The sequence below is a fragment of the Leguminivora glycinivorella genome, chromosome Z (genome assembly GCF_023078275.1).
Source record: "Leguminivora glycinivorella isolate SPB_JAAS2020 chromosome Z, LegGlyc_1.1, whole genome shotgun sequence".
NCBI lineage: Eukaryota > Metazoa > Arthropoda > Insecta > Lepidoptera > Tortricidae > Leguminivora > Leguminivora glycinivorella.
In genome coordinates this window covers 52251656-52265954 of record NC_062998.1, presented here as the reverse complement: position 1 = coordinate 52265954, position 14299 = coordinate 52251656, and the positions used below count along the sequence as shown (strand labels likewise).

General features: G+C 41.2%; 1 protein-coding gene across 1 annotated transcript in view; it reads left to right on the top strand.

Moving 5' to 3' along the window:
* Positions 1–14299, top strand: part of LOC125240517 (adenylate cyclase type 6-like) — a 406177-nt gene that overhangs the window by 336123 nt on the left and 55755 nt on the right. The window contains exons 12-16 of the mRNA XM_048148409.1: positions 3941–4087; positions 6362–6520; positions 7150–7294; positions 8293–8390; positions 13762–13912. Coding sequence (XP_048004366.1) covers positions 3941–4087; positions 6362–6520; positions 7150–7294; positions 8293–8390; positions 13762–13912 — 700 coding nt within the window. The remainder of the gene's footprint in view (positions 1–3940; positions 4088–6361; positions 6521–7149; positions 7295–8292; positions 8391–13761; positions 13913–14299) is intronic.

The following is a 14299-nucleotide window of genomic DNA, read 5'->3' as shown; positions in this document are numbered from 1 at the left end:
GCTCCCCGCTGAAAGTGCCGCCCACCCCCTCTCAGTTACCTCACAGTTGCCGCCTGTCAAAAACGCGAACAGTCGACCTGTCATATCTCACTCATACAAGCATAGTACGCGTTCACCTACACGAGCTTAGACTGTGTGCTAGGAACGCGCCTCTTTCATTTGATCGCCAGTGTCCGAGGTGTGCTTATATTAACCAGGATCATGATCACATAAAACGAGTTGAGTTTTCCGTGATCATACTGATCATGATTCATACATATAACTGCATTGAAATATCGGGAGCACGACAGAAGTCAAACAAGTATTCACGGTCTATATCCCGGTCAATATAAGTCTAATATGTAATGTCGAATTCCAGCTAAATTTATCATTGAAACCACTAATTGGAAGCCTATTTATTATCTTTGTACAACGCACTACAATCCGCCATAATATTTCATTGTTTTCATCTGGCTTTTGATATTGTGTTTGTGAAAGTAAATTGATTCATTAGGATACGGCTCATTGTTGTATGGTGTACTTACGTAGTGTAATCATTCATCGATATAAGTAGTTAGGCCGGCGATACACACGCCTGTTACTTGCACAACTATCTAAAATGTAAAAGTGGCACCTAAAAAGAATTTCGTTTTTTAGGGTTCCGTACCTCAAAAAGGAAAAACGGAACCCTTATAGGATCACTCGTGCGTCTGTCTGTCCGTCGTCACAGCCAATTTTCTCCGAAACTACTGAACCGATTAACTTGAAATTTGGCACATGTACATATGTAAACCTGTGACCCAAAGACGGACATGTCATTTAAATTAAGAAAATTTATTATAGCCACTTTTGGGGGGTAAAAGTGAAAACTAAGTCAAAGTTTCTTGTGTTACATATCAAATGAAAGAGGTTTTTATAAGTATTTCAAAAATATTTTTTAATAGTGTACGGAACCCTTACAACGCTTTGCAACGACATTTTTTAACATCATCGCCCTTCGAAATGGAAGGTCAGATGTCAGTCGCTTTCGTAAAAATTAGTGCCTACGCCAGATCTTGGGATTAGATGTCATTGTCAAAGCGGACCTCAGGCTGGAATGAGCCGTGGCAAATCCCGAGATAACGCAAGGACTACAGAAGACAATCATTTATTGTGCCAAATTCGATACGAGTCTAGTAGCCTATTCACAACATATGAACAACTTATCTATTATCATTTTGACATTGTCTCACTGTTGCTATTAATAACCCAATTAATTAATTTGTGCCATGCGTCGCCCCTTAGCTAATTAATTATATCGTTATATTGTCTTTCATTATCGGAATAAATAAGTATTTATAAGTATGAAATACAAATATGGAAATGGATAATAACGCGTAGGCTACTAGACTCATATCGAATTTGGCACGGTAAATTATTGTATTATGTAGTATTTGACATAAAAAAACAATATATATAGATTTTGGGCATAAAAAGTCTATTTTGACTACGTATTTTCGATTTCTTTTGGCTACCGAAAACGCTGTCAGCGATGAAGTGACGTCATCGAATTCGAACCTTACTGCATGTCAAAACAATCATTGACATATTGAACTTTACTTCAGACTTAAAAAGTCAGAAAATGTTGTTTTCGAATAGAATGACCTGATGACAGATAATCTATAGATTAACATGACTGTGTTGTTTTCGCTTGATTACGTAAAAGTATAATTTATTTTTTGCTGTTTTTAAGTCATAATAAAATATGGTAATATTTTATTTCGGTTAATTAGACAGAGCTTAATCATATAAGACAGACTTTTAAAAAAGGGTCAAGTAGCCTATTGATTTCGTAATACTTCGTGTCAGCACGAAATTCGTACGCTTTACAGTGAGTGAGCTTTCAAAACAGCCCAGTCTTCAGATTTTAGAGCTATATTCATCATCCTCCTTGCGTTATCCCGGCATTTTTCACGGCTCATGGGAGCCTCGGGTCCGCTTTGACAACTAATCCCAAGATTTGGCGTGGGCACTAGTTTTACGAAAGCGACTGCCATCTGACCTTCCAACCCGAAGGGTAACTAGGCCTTATTGGAATTAGTCCGGTTTCCTCACAATGTTTTCCTTCACCGAAAAGCGACGGCAAATATCAAATGACATTTCGCACATATTTTCCGAAAAACTCATTAGTATACTTATATACTAATATTATAAACTAGCTTTTGCTTGCGGCTTCGCTCGCGTTAGAAAAAGACAAAAAGTAGCCTATGTCACTCGTCATCCCTTCAACTATCTCCACTTAAAAAATCACGTAAATTCGTCGCTCCGTTTTGCCGTGAAAGACATATGATTTTAAAATAAATAAATATGGCATTTGTTCTTGTAATAACCTAACCACAAAATTTAAATTTTGAAAAAACCCCCGATCGCGACATAGTAGACCGATTTTCATGAAACATGGCTAAGAACACTCCCGATTAACTCAGCTTTCAGACAAAAAAAAACTAAATCTAAATCGGTTCATCCGTTCGGGACCTACGATGCCACAGACAGACACACACACAGACAGACAGAGACACGTCAAACTTATAACGACGGGGTTTTTTGCGTCGGGGGTTAAAAAAGGAAATAGGATACTCTAATAAGATACTTTATAAGGATCCAATTGTGAGCAGGTGGTGGGTTCAGGGGTACGCATTTTTGTATGGGCTTTGTCAGTCCAGTTAAATCGTTCTTGGTTTTAACAGAGGGGCGGCTCACTCTACGATTCTATCGCCGCGCTACAAGTACATGCTGGCGGCCGCGAATTCGCGGCCTAATCAGGGGTGGCGCGCATTCTCACGGAACGCACGTTCACACTTTCTATTGTTACTTTGCGTCGCGAGTTATTTTAAGATTCATATACGTTGTCCGCATGTGGAATGGCTAATAAAACTTAGTTAAATTAATATCATAAATAAAATAAATACCATAGGACATTTTTACACAGATCTACTATTGATTAAGTCCCCCGGAAGGGTTCAATAAGGCTTGTGATGTTAGAACTTAAACAAAAATATATAAATACTATATACACCGTGTTTCACTTAACACTAAAAACCTGAAAACCGTTTGTTCAGAATCGAGAGTAGAATCGATTGAGCTATATCATGATGGGGGTAATATTTTTTGTTTTAATTTGTAATTTACGTGCCCATTCTACAAATTCGTAATACAACATTGTGCATATCATATTGCTAGAGGTTTTATACCTTTTTCAGTATTTAGGGGTATTAATACTGCATGGCTGGTTACTTGGACGATTATTTTTTCCGCTACGAGTTTGACGTTGTGCGTCACTTTAATTTTAAAGTTTATCATAAGTCATAACAAATTGAACTCTTACCTAATTACAACCTTGTCATTTTGAATGTTAGGTTTAAATTTGCTTACTGCGTCACCTGTCCAATTTAAAGTTTACTGTGACACAGTTTAACTTTACAGTGACATAGCTGTCTATTGGTAAACCTTATGTCGTTGCAGTAACGTACACAATTAATCAGTTTTAAGGTTTACGATGGTAGCTAGCAATTATTTTATTGAGTGTAGAGTTAAAAGTCGAGTAGAGCTGCACAGACAATTAAATATTCAATTTAAAAAAAAAACATCAAATTAAAAAATGAATATTCTAGATATGTTTAAAAAAATAAAAATCAGTTGGGGTGTCTGAGGTTTTGAGTGATACCGGAAACACGTTGTATATATATATATACCTAGAAAGTACCCAAGACCTGAATATAATAGTAAAACATTTTATCTGAGTATTAATTCGTTTTAATCCACAGGCAACCCTATCGCCGGACACCGCGCACGTGTGGCTCGTTTCTTTGTAAGAATTTTGTAGGCATTTAAAAAGGCGGCATGTCGTGAACATCAAAGCAGTGGGCCTTCTGTACTTGTACTATTATATATTCTGTGATTTCAACTTCAATTTTTGTCCCAGATTCGACCGGCTAGCCGCAGAGCACCACTGCCTCCGCATCAAGCTGCTTGGTGACTGCTACTATTGCGTGTCTGGGCTGCCGGAGGCGCGCGACGACCACGCCAAGTGCTGCGTCGAGATGGGACTTGACATGATCGACGCTATTGCGTAAGTGTTGGTTCTTAAACGATGTTTTTAATAGTGTTTGCCGGCCGAAATGAGAATGACAAATGACACCGGTCGGAACGCAGTCTGGCTCTGTCACGCCAATATGGAAGGGCAACAGAGACAGTTAGCTACTGCCTCCGCATCAAGCTGCTTGGTGACTGCTACTATTGCGTGTCTGGGCTGCCGGACCCGCGCGACGACCACGCCAAGTGCTGCGTCGAGATGGGACTTGACATGATCGACGCAATTGCGTAAGTGTTGGTTCTTAAACGATGTTTTTAATAGTGTTTGCCGGCCGAAATGAGAATGACAAATGACACCGGTCGGAACGCAGTCTGGCTCTGTCACGCCAATATGGAAGGGCAACAGAGACAGTTATTAGCTATAGCCTCCGCATCAAGCTGCTTGGCAGCTGCTACTATTGCGTGTCTGATGGGCTACCGGATGCGCGTGACGACCACGCTAAGTGCTGCGTCGAGATGGGACTTGACATGATCGACGCTATTGCGTGAGTCCTTTTTAATTGCTAATATTGGTCTAAACAGTGAGGTATGACTTATGAGGTCCTGCAGATGTCGTCACTAAGTGTCAGGTGTCGGGGCTGCCGGGGGCGCGCGACGACCATACCAAGTGCTGCGTCGAGATGGGACTTGATCGACGCTATTTCATTGATTGTTAGGAGCTGTGGTACTCACAAGCCTTAAAAATCTATCGACAACCATTTTTCTTGTGTTTACATTTGTCAAGATACTAAGACACGTAGGTATCCATACTCCATACTAATATTATAAATGCGAAAGTAACTCTGTCTGTCTGTCTGTCTGTCTGTCTGTCTGTCTGTCTGTTACACTTTCCCGCTTAAACCACGCAACCGATTTTGATGAAATTTGGAACAGACAATCTTTAGACGCTGAGACAGAACATAGGCTACTTTTTATTTCGAAAAAAAGGGATGAAGGGGTTGAAAAAGAGGTTGAAAGTTTGTATGGGATTTCTTAATTTTAAATGATAAAACCATGAAACTTTATATTTTAGCACTTGATAAGAAATCATTAAACATATATTTAAAGTCACATACAGGTCGAACGCGATTAATTAACATTATTTTTACCTTTAAAATAAACATGGTGGGAAATAAACATTAACTAAAAGCGGGTAGAATATATTTATTTGTCTACCCCGAACATTTATATAAATTAATATCGGGTAGTTTTGTGTTGTTTACATCTCCGGTGACATTTTGCTGGGACGTCAGTCTTCCGCGACCACGGCCAGTGCAACCTGGCCGAAACGTTGGCAAAAAAAGGTAAAAATAATGTTAATTAATCGCGTTCGACCTGTATGTGACTTTAAATATGTGTACAAAGCGCGAGAACTTAAAGTGTTATATCATTAAACATCTTGATAAGGGATAGGGATAGGGATAGCGATAGGGATAGCGATAGGGAAAGCGATAGGGATAGCGATAGGGATAGCGATAGGGATAGCGATAGCGATAGCGATAGCGATAGCGATAGCGATAGCGATAGCGTTAGCGATAGCGTTAGCGATAGCGTTAGCGATAGCGTTAGCGATAGCGTTAGCGATAGCGTTAGCGATAGCGTTAGCGATAGCGTTAGCGATAGCGTTAGCGATAGCGTTAGCGATAGCGATACGGATACGGATACGGATACGGATACGGATAATATGGGTATCGTTAGAGGGATACGGATAATCGGTCGGCGGTCTCTTACAATCAATGTGCTCTAAGACGATCGTTGTTTGCTTGCTTGAAGATTACGTTTGCGATAAGTATAAGCAAAATGTAAAAAATTGTAAGGGATAATAGAAAAAAGTACTTTTTACCCACCGATCATAGTGTCGAAATACGGGCTATGTGGGATGTTTATAAAGGTTTCCCCAGCGTATATAGAATTACCTACGCTGTGGTCGATGTGTAATATTTCTACAATCATTGCAAGCAAAAGTATTATGTGCAATCGAAATAATCAGCAGATAAATATACCTACAGAGAAACCTACGGTCCCTACGGATCCAAATGAAAATCTTAATGAATACTTTTTTTACGCGGGCGAAGCCGCGGGTAAAAGCTAGTCTATTTATATAACGTATGGCTCCTAGCAAGAGTCAGTATGACACTGCGTCTGCTTTAGGTCACGATATGACATCTGTGGTCACGACAGATTATGACATTATATTCGCAAGTGAACCTATCATAATTTTGTGGAAGCTAACAGGTTACGTGCAATATTTAAAAGTCTCATTCTTTCCCAGGTTGGTGCGAGAAGTGATGGCGGTGAATGTGAACATGCGCGTGGGCATCCACACCGGGCGCGTTCACTGCGTCGTACTCGGCCTCCGCAAGTGGCAGTTTGATGTCTGGTCCAATGACGTCACACTCGCCAACTACATGGAGAGCGGCGGCGTTGCTGGGTATAGTAGACATTTATTTATACTGGGCCTACCCCTCTCATTGTTGCGAAATCTGAACGCGCCAAGTGCGCTCTTGACACCGACGGCACTCTACGCTTTAAAGAGATTTTTAGAAAGCCGTGATCTGTGGGTTAGGTTATAGCGCACCTCCAGTATTTCTATGTCGCTCTTTTCCCTGTGTCTATGAACTAATATCCTGAACTTAAAAGGCCTGAGTGGACGCTGGGATTGGAGTGGGGCGGGCAAGCGTGGGTCCACGCTATGAGCTTCAATCGTTCGACATGCACGCCGTACGCCACGCGGGGTGCACGCCCAATATAAGCGTGCTCAGGCCTTAAACTAAGAGTCTACAGAGCCTGCGGGTTTTTCAATGAAGTGTAATCAAAAGCACCTGCTATTGTTTCACGTCCAATCTCCCGAACATTTGGAACTCCCGGACTTCAGGCCTACTCGTAATTCAATCATCGTATGCCCATTAAACACCTGCACTGATATTCTGTTTTTGAGCAATAATTCCCGTATAAACTTCGACCTTTTATCCCTTAGCCATACGTCCTTGATACAGCCAACCCCATAATTTTAAATATTTGATAATTATCACTATTATCTGATTATTACAATTCTTGCAGACGAGTCCACATCACCAAGGAGACCCTTCAGTGCCTCGGCACCGACTATAAGGTGGAACCAGGCCACGGAGACCAGAGAAACGCATACCTCAAGGACCACAACATCGAGACGTACCTCATTGTGCCGGATGACACCAGCCGAGTGGTAAGTCACCTTAATTATGATAATAAAGATGATCTATGGCGTGGGCGATGGAATATCACAATATCGTTTTCTTGTAACCCCTTACGGCCCGGCCACGACATTGGTCTAAGCGCGACAGCGATGAGCGGCGGCCATACATTGGAGCGAGACACAGCGATGGGACTTTTCATTCGCACGTATGGCTGCCGCTCACCGCTGTCGCGCTTAGACCAATGTCGTGGCCGGGCCGTTAGTGATTAACATTTTTAGGATACCGGTGTACGAGTAAGTTCATGTATGTAAGACAAACAACCTCAAAAGATATCTCAGGCATATTATCTGCTGCTTTATGTATTTGGTGCCTATCCAAAAATTATTATGTTACCATCAAACTGATCTCAGATCTGCCAGCAGCCCACACCTCGGACACTGGTGATCAAATATATGAAAGAGGCGCGTTTCTTACACACAGTCTAAGTTCGTGTAGGTGAACGCGTACCATGCTTGTATGAGTGAGATATGACAGGTCGACTGGTCTTGTTTTTGACAGGCGGTAACTGTGAGGTAACCGAGTGGGGTAGACGGCACTTTCAGCGGGGAGCGGGAGTGGCCATACTTTACGATAGTATTCTTTATTGATACCGCTCAAGACCGAGCAAAATGGCGTGCTCTTGTGTTGGAGGTCAAAACTCATTTTGGGTTATCGCGCCAGCTTAGTATTTAAGTAAGACTGGGGGGCAATTGTAACTGATCCATTTTTCCATTACTACACTATGATGTTGAGTTCTACATGTATCCACTGAACACGCCTACTATATATAACCGGTGGACACTCTATTTAATGATGCAAACATTGTAAAACATGAAGATAATGGACCAGTTACATTTGTCCCCCAGTCGAGATTTACCCCGCTGTACCTTACATGAGGATTAGGTGTCTGTGCAAAAGTACATCATCTGACTTCCTTCCTTTAAAAGCAGTTCACAAAATCTTAATAAATTAATAATTTTATTCGCAGGACAAGAAACCCCAGAACACATTCTCTTTGAACGGCAACGTGTCCAAGGAAATGAGGGTGATGGGCCACGGATCGCAGCACGGCAAGAATTCCGCCAAGTAAGGATAATTCAAATGTACTTCTTCTTCTTCAATCGTTTCCTCAATGCTGAGGATCGTAACATCATGTCATTGGTTCTCCTTGTTTTGGCATTATTTTACAATCAATAAATCTTTTTGGCATAATATATATTGGCATAATTCACCTTTCGCATAATCTGTTATGGCATAGTATAGTTACGCATAATTTGTCTAGGCATATTTTTGTTTGTCCGAATATATTTCATTCATAAAGGTTATTCGCCGAATGGTTTTTATGCATAAATTATTTCTGCATAACATGGTTTCTTGGAAATTCACTACGCAGAATTTTTATCATAGGTAATACTACTATATTAATGTTGCAGTTCTAACCTAACCTCACCGAAATTCTTGACAAAATATTTTATTTGTTGAGGTCGCAGTTCTAACCTAACCAAACCTGTATCCAAATGTCACCTACCACCTAAGACGCTAATGTATGTACCTACTTATTCTTTGCAAATAATAGTTATTTGTTATACAAGGGGGCAAAGTTGTATTTTAACGCCGAGTGTGGAATTGAAAAACGAGCAAGTGAAAGGATTCTATAGTTGAACCACGAGCGAAGCGAGTGGTTCGAGAATAGAATCCTGAACTTGCGAGTTTTTTAACACACGAGAAGTAAAATACATTTGCACCCGAGTGTAACACAAAACTTTTCCTCACTATAGCGAGGAAACTACAACGCAAAAAATGCGTTTATCGCTGCTTCCAGTAGTTCCACAGGTGGTAAATCATCTTTATTACTAGATTCACCTACTTTTATCAATTTTAAAGCAGTTAATTTGACTTTATTCAAGGTTAAATTGCTTTACCCACTAGTGGATAAAATGCGTTTTTACCCGCTGGTATTAAAGGACAAAACACGTGTTTCCGAGCTAGTGAGGGGAAAACTTACTTACTTACTTACCGACTCTCTTAACAGCATTTAGTATGGGCGGATATTCTGATTTTAAGAAATATGCCAAATACAATTATGCGAATTAATTTTATTCATAAAAACAATCGGCGTAAACAGAATTATGTGAACTTATTTCCGGACAAAGTAATATTCGTATTATTTTCGATTATGACAAATATGTTTTCTGCCAAATTAACATACGGCGAAAATCGATTATGCGAAGTGTGTTATGCGAAAATCGTTTCGGACAATTAAAGTTATGCTAAATAGAGGAAACCCCATGTCATTCTGTTGATGACTAGGTCCCTCCATAGGCGTCTGTTCTTCGCCAAGCGCATGGCCTCAGTTTTGTGCAGTTTGAATCGCATGGGTGCAAGTAATTTGACCACACCATCTCGAATAGGGGGAGGTGTCTGAGGTCTCGTGCCTTCAACTTTGCCCGTCATAATTATTCAGTGAAATGTGACCGTAATAACTAAGAGTATGGTCCTGACTCCTGGCATATTGTTCAAGCAGCGCGAAATGTAATGTTCTAAAATTAATTAACTACTAGAACTAATACTTTTAAAAGTATTCAAATCAAATTAATTTTAGAACATTACATTTCGCTACAATGGCGAAAAACCGGTCAAGAGCGTGTCGGGCCACGCTCAGTGTAGGGTTCCGTAGTTTTCCGTATTTTTCTCAAAAACTACTGAAAAAGTGGAAGTTCGAAACGAGTGCGCGATAAATTAAAACACGACTGAACGTTGGGGTTGGAATGGAGTGTACCCTAATAAAACATTTTTTCCATTTTTTATTTTTTCACTTTGTTTAAATCGACACTAGTGAGTTACGAATCCGCGGACGGACGGACGGACGGACGGACGGACGGACGGACGGACAGACAGACATGGCGAAACTATTTCGCACGTGTATCGATAAATTAAAACACGACGTTTTTCAGTATAGATGAACGACGTTTTTCAGTACTCCGAAGTTTCGACCTGACATATAATGAACCACTTCTCGCACTAGTGCGTAAAAAAAACTATCTGTACTGAAAACTTATTTTTCAGTACAGATGGTGTTTTTTTACGTGAAAACTTATTTTTCAGTACAGATGGTGTTTTTTATACGCACTAGTGCGAGAAGTGGTTCATTATATGCCAGGTCGAAACTTCGGAGGCTCATCTGTACTGAAAAACGTCGTACGATACACGTGCGAAAACGTGTCGATTTAAAACACTCCCTTCGGTCGTGTTTTAATTTATCGCCACTCGTTTCGAACTTCCTTTTTTACGCACTTGTATCGTAATGTACTATTTTGAAGAATTATAATAAAGATATTTCTGAAATTCATTATCATATGTAAATAGTATTCTGTAATTAATTCCGTGACCTCATTTAACTATAGCATCAGTAATTTCGGACCAGATTTATCATAAGCTTTGTTTGTCCATATCAAAAGACTCAAGGGAATTTCGTTCGAAACCACACTTAGTTTGATAAGGACTTAATAGCGTTAACTTGTATTGCGGATTAGTCTTTTTGGATGTGAGCTTACTTTTATAGTTACCGTTCAACTTAGTAACATTGCCTTTGAGGTAACTTTGCCTTGCGTTCGATCAAATATCTCTGTGTTATTGTACCCCATCGGAAAAGCATGATTGGCTAGAAAAACTGATGTAATATGTTTTAAAACAATGCTTAATACATGTCATGTTATGGAAAAAAAAAATACCTAATAACAAACACAAAAATGTAACTTTGTTACATTTGGTGTACCTACAATAGAAACGCCATCAATAACATATCTTACCACCCTAATTTGATATCACCCTATATAGTATAAATCATGCGCGGATCCAGGGGGGGGTCATGGGAGTCATGACCCCCCCCTGGAGCCTAGGTTAGCCATACAAATAGACCACGTGACCCCTCCCCCCCTGGGGCCTGGGCCTTTACCACGTGACCCCCCCCCCCTGGGCACGAAGCTGGATCCGCGCTTGGTATAAATATTTATATATTCCGTAATAGTCTATGGTAATGTTGCGTTAGAAGGCAAAGTTACCGCGATCAAACGATCGCGGGTTACCCTAGTGTGTTTTCTCTGAATCTCAAAGCGGCCGGTGCCTGCGGCTATTATCTGCCCGTATTAGATTCGCTTTAAATCTTAAACTGAAAATTATTCCCGCATTTAACATTACAACACTGTAACGGCTCTGCCACGACATTAGTCTAAGCGCGACAGCGGTGAGCGGCAGCCATACATTGGAGCGAGACACAGCGATGGGACTTTTCATTCGCACGTATGGCTACCGCTCACCGCTGTCGCGCTTAGACCAATGTCGTGGCTGGGCCGTAAGGCTGGTTCTAATGTCACACGGGCCGACCGCGCCGATTAATAATATATTAAAAACTGAAATAGATACCATACATTAAAGAAAAAGTGATCAAGCCCACTGGTGGCGAAGCCGAGAAACGTACCCGGGACTCCAGCTATCGCGGCTGACGTGCTAAACACCACCCCGACCGCCGAGGTACCCGTCGAAATTTCTCTAGTGTATGTTATCTCTGAAGGCTAGGCGCCTCAAGAGGCGCCTAGCCTAGCATTACTTATAGAGTTGGTCAAGACCAACTCTATAAGTAAGGGCGAGCAATGTATCCTTGCACCTCCTATATGAATCCTTTTGCAGGATTACGATGTAGCGAGAGAGATGGTGCTGCCATCTATCGACGTAGTTAACAAATCAAATTATTTTATTAAATATTTTCTGATATTTCCCGGCTTCGCCGCCAGTGGGCTTGATCGCTTTTTCTTTAGTGTATGGTATCTATTTCAGTTTATAATTTACTAGCTTTTGCCCGCGGCTTCGATCGAGTTATAAAGAGACAAAAAATTGCCTAAGATGTCACTCTCCATCCCTTCAACTATCTCCACTTAAAAAATAACATCAATTTGTCGCTCCGTTTTGACGTGAAAGACGGACAAACAAACAGTCACACACACTTTCCCATTTATAATATTAGTATGGATTAGTATGGATATTTAGTAGTGTTACTACTAAAAAAAACAGAAAATCTTTAATAAAATAATTTGATATTAAGTTCGGCGCGCCTTAGAGTAGCGGCTGGGTCCGTGCAGACGACAAAACTTCAGGGTGAATCCACGTAAATGTAACGTTAGTCACGACTTCACTATTTAAACTATTTGAACTACAGCTGGAAATGTAAGGATCGACATATCGGATCTATACGGATCGACGACCGGTCTGGCTCAGCTCAATTTATACAAATTGGTAGTGCGGATCGCTCCGCGCGATTGGTTCGCGGGACACTAAAACCAGCCTAACGTCCCAGCCACGACATAAAAGTCTAAGCGCGACAGCGGTGAGCGGCAGCCATACGTGCAAACGAAAAGTCCCATCGCTGTGTCTCGCTCCAATGTATGGCCGCCGCTCACCGCTGTCGCGCTTAGACCAATGTCGTGGCTGAGCCGTAAAAGACCCTTATCTCAAATTTAAACGAATTGAAGCCTCATAGCGTAGTACTGAAGTGAGTTTTGAGTGAATAATCAACGGAGCGGTCACTTAAATACATTAATGCGGCATAATATTATTTGGACCCTTTTGAAATTCTACTGTTTATTTTGGGTGAAATATGATGTTTTTATTAGGGTTGATACGAAATCCTTTGGTTGGAGTATTAGATCGTCTAGAATCTTTTTTCGTACAAATAAATCATTTTTTCCAAGGCCTAAATTTCTCAAATTTAAGCCAATGCTAAAATAGCAAAATCTGGCGGTTGGGTTTATCTTACAACCTGACTAAAAAGAGTAGAAATTAATTCGTTTTTTGCAAACGAAATATTTTCAGTACAAGCTTTTATCGCCGATTGTACCTACCTTTCTTTCAACAGTCATCTACTGCTCTCCGACACGTTTCTAAGAACCCCTTACTCGATGCGGATACGACGTTTCATGACAGAGTTCCTATGACCACCTTTCTGCTCCATCATCAGATCAGCACCATGATACTTTAATATTGCACTGTCACGTGATTTACACATGTGTGCAAAATTTCAGCTCAATCGGAAACTGGGAAGTGGGTGAAATTTAGCTTTTACGTTTTGACGCCCACTAACATACTAACAAGGTAAGTTGAATAAAATCTTGTAAAAAGTGCCAACATTATAGTGTTATCCTTTCTTCTGACCCTTTAGCACAACTTGCCTTGACGCGCGCGAGTCCATACTTGAAGTCGCGCTTGATGTATGGACTCGCGCGCGACAAGGCAAGTTGTGCTATAGGGGCTGGTACACATATTGATTTGAAAAATCGATTCTCCTCTTTTTTGCCAGGCTGTAGTTAGACGCTAAGCTCCCTTATTAAATAAATATAATTAAAACGACAGCAACAGTTTTACCAAAACATCTATTCTATGTAAATAATAAAACCATATCTCGCAGGGTCGAGCAAGGCAGCGAGTTTAAGAAGCCAGAAGATGAAGTGAACGATTACCTAATGAAGGCGATTGATGCGCGCTCCATCGACAGACTGCGCGCCGAGCACTGCCGCCCGTTCACTCTCACCTTCCGGGACCACAAGCTGGAGACCAAGGTATACTATAAATACTACTACTACTACTAGTTACTCTGCCACACACTCGACGAGCAGCGTGGGAAGTAGCGAAGGGAGTAGGCAGAGGCATAGTCTGGCTGCGCTACTCGTCATGCCGCTCGTTATGCCCACCGCTCCCCATTTTGTCGGTTTTTTGGCGCGAGTCAAAGGGCCGGCAACAACCTAGTGTGATAATCGCGCGAGTAGGGCAGTGTGTGGCCGGAGAGGGCAACATCGCGGCAGCACGAGGGGCAGCGCGAGGAGCATAGTGTGGCAGAGGTATATGGGGCAAAGTCCGAGAGACATTGCGTTTGGTGGCTAAACAGACTTATGCGAAAGCGACACACTTTGCCACATAGCTGACAAGGGAAACCTTAAACAACTTAC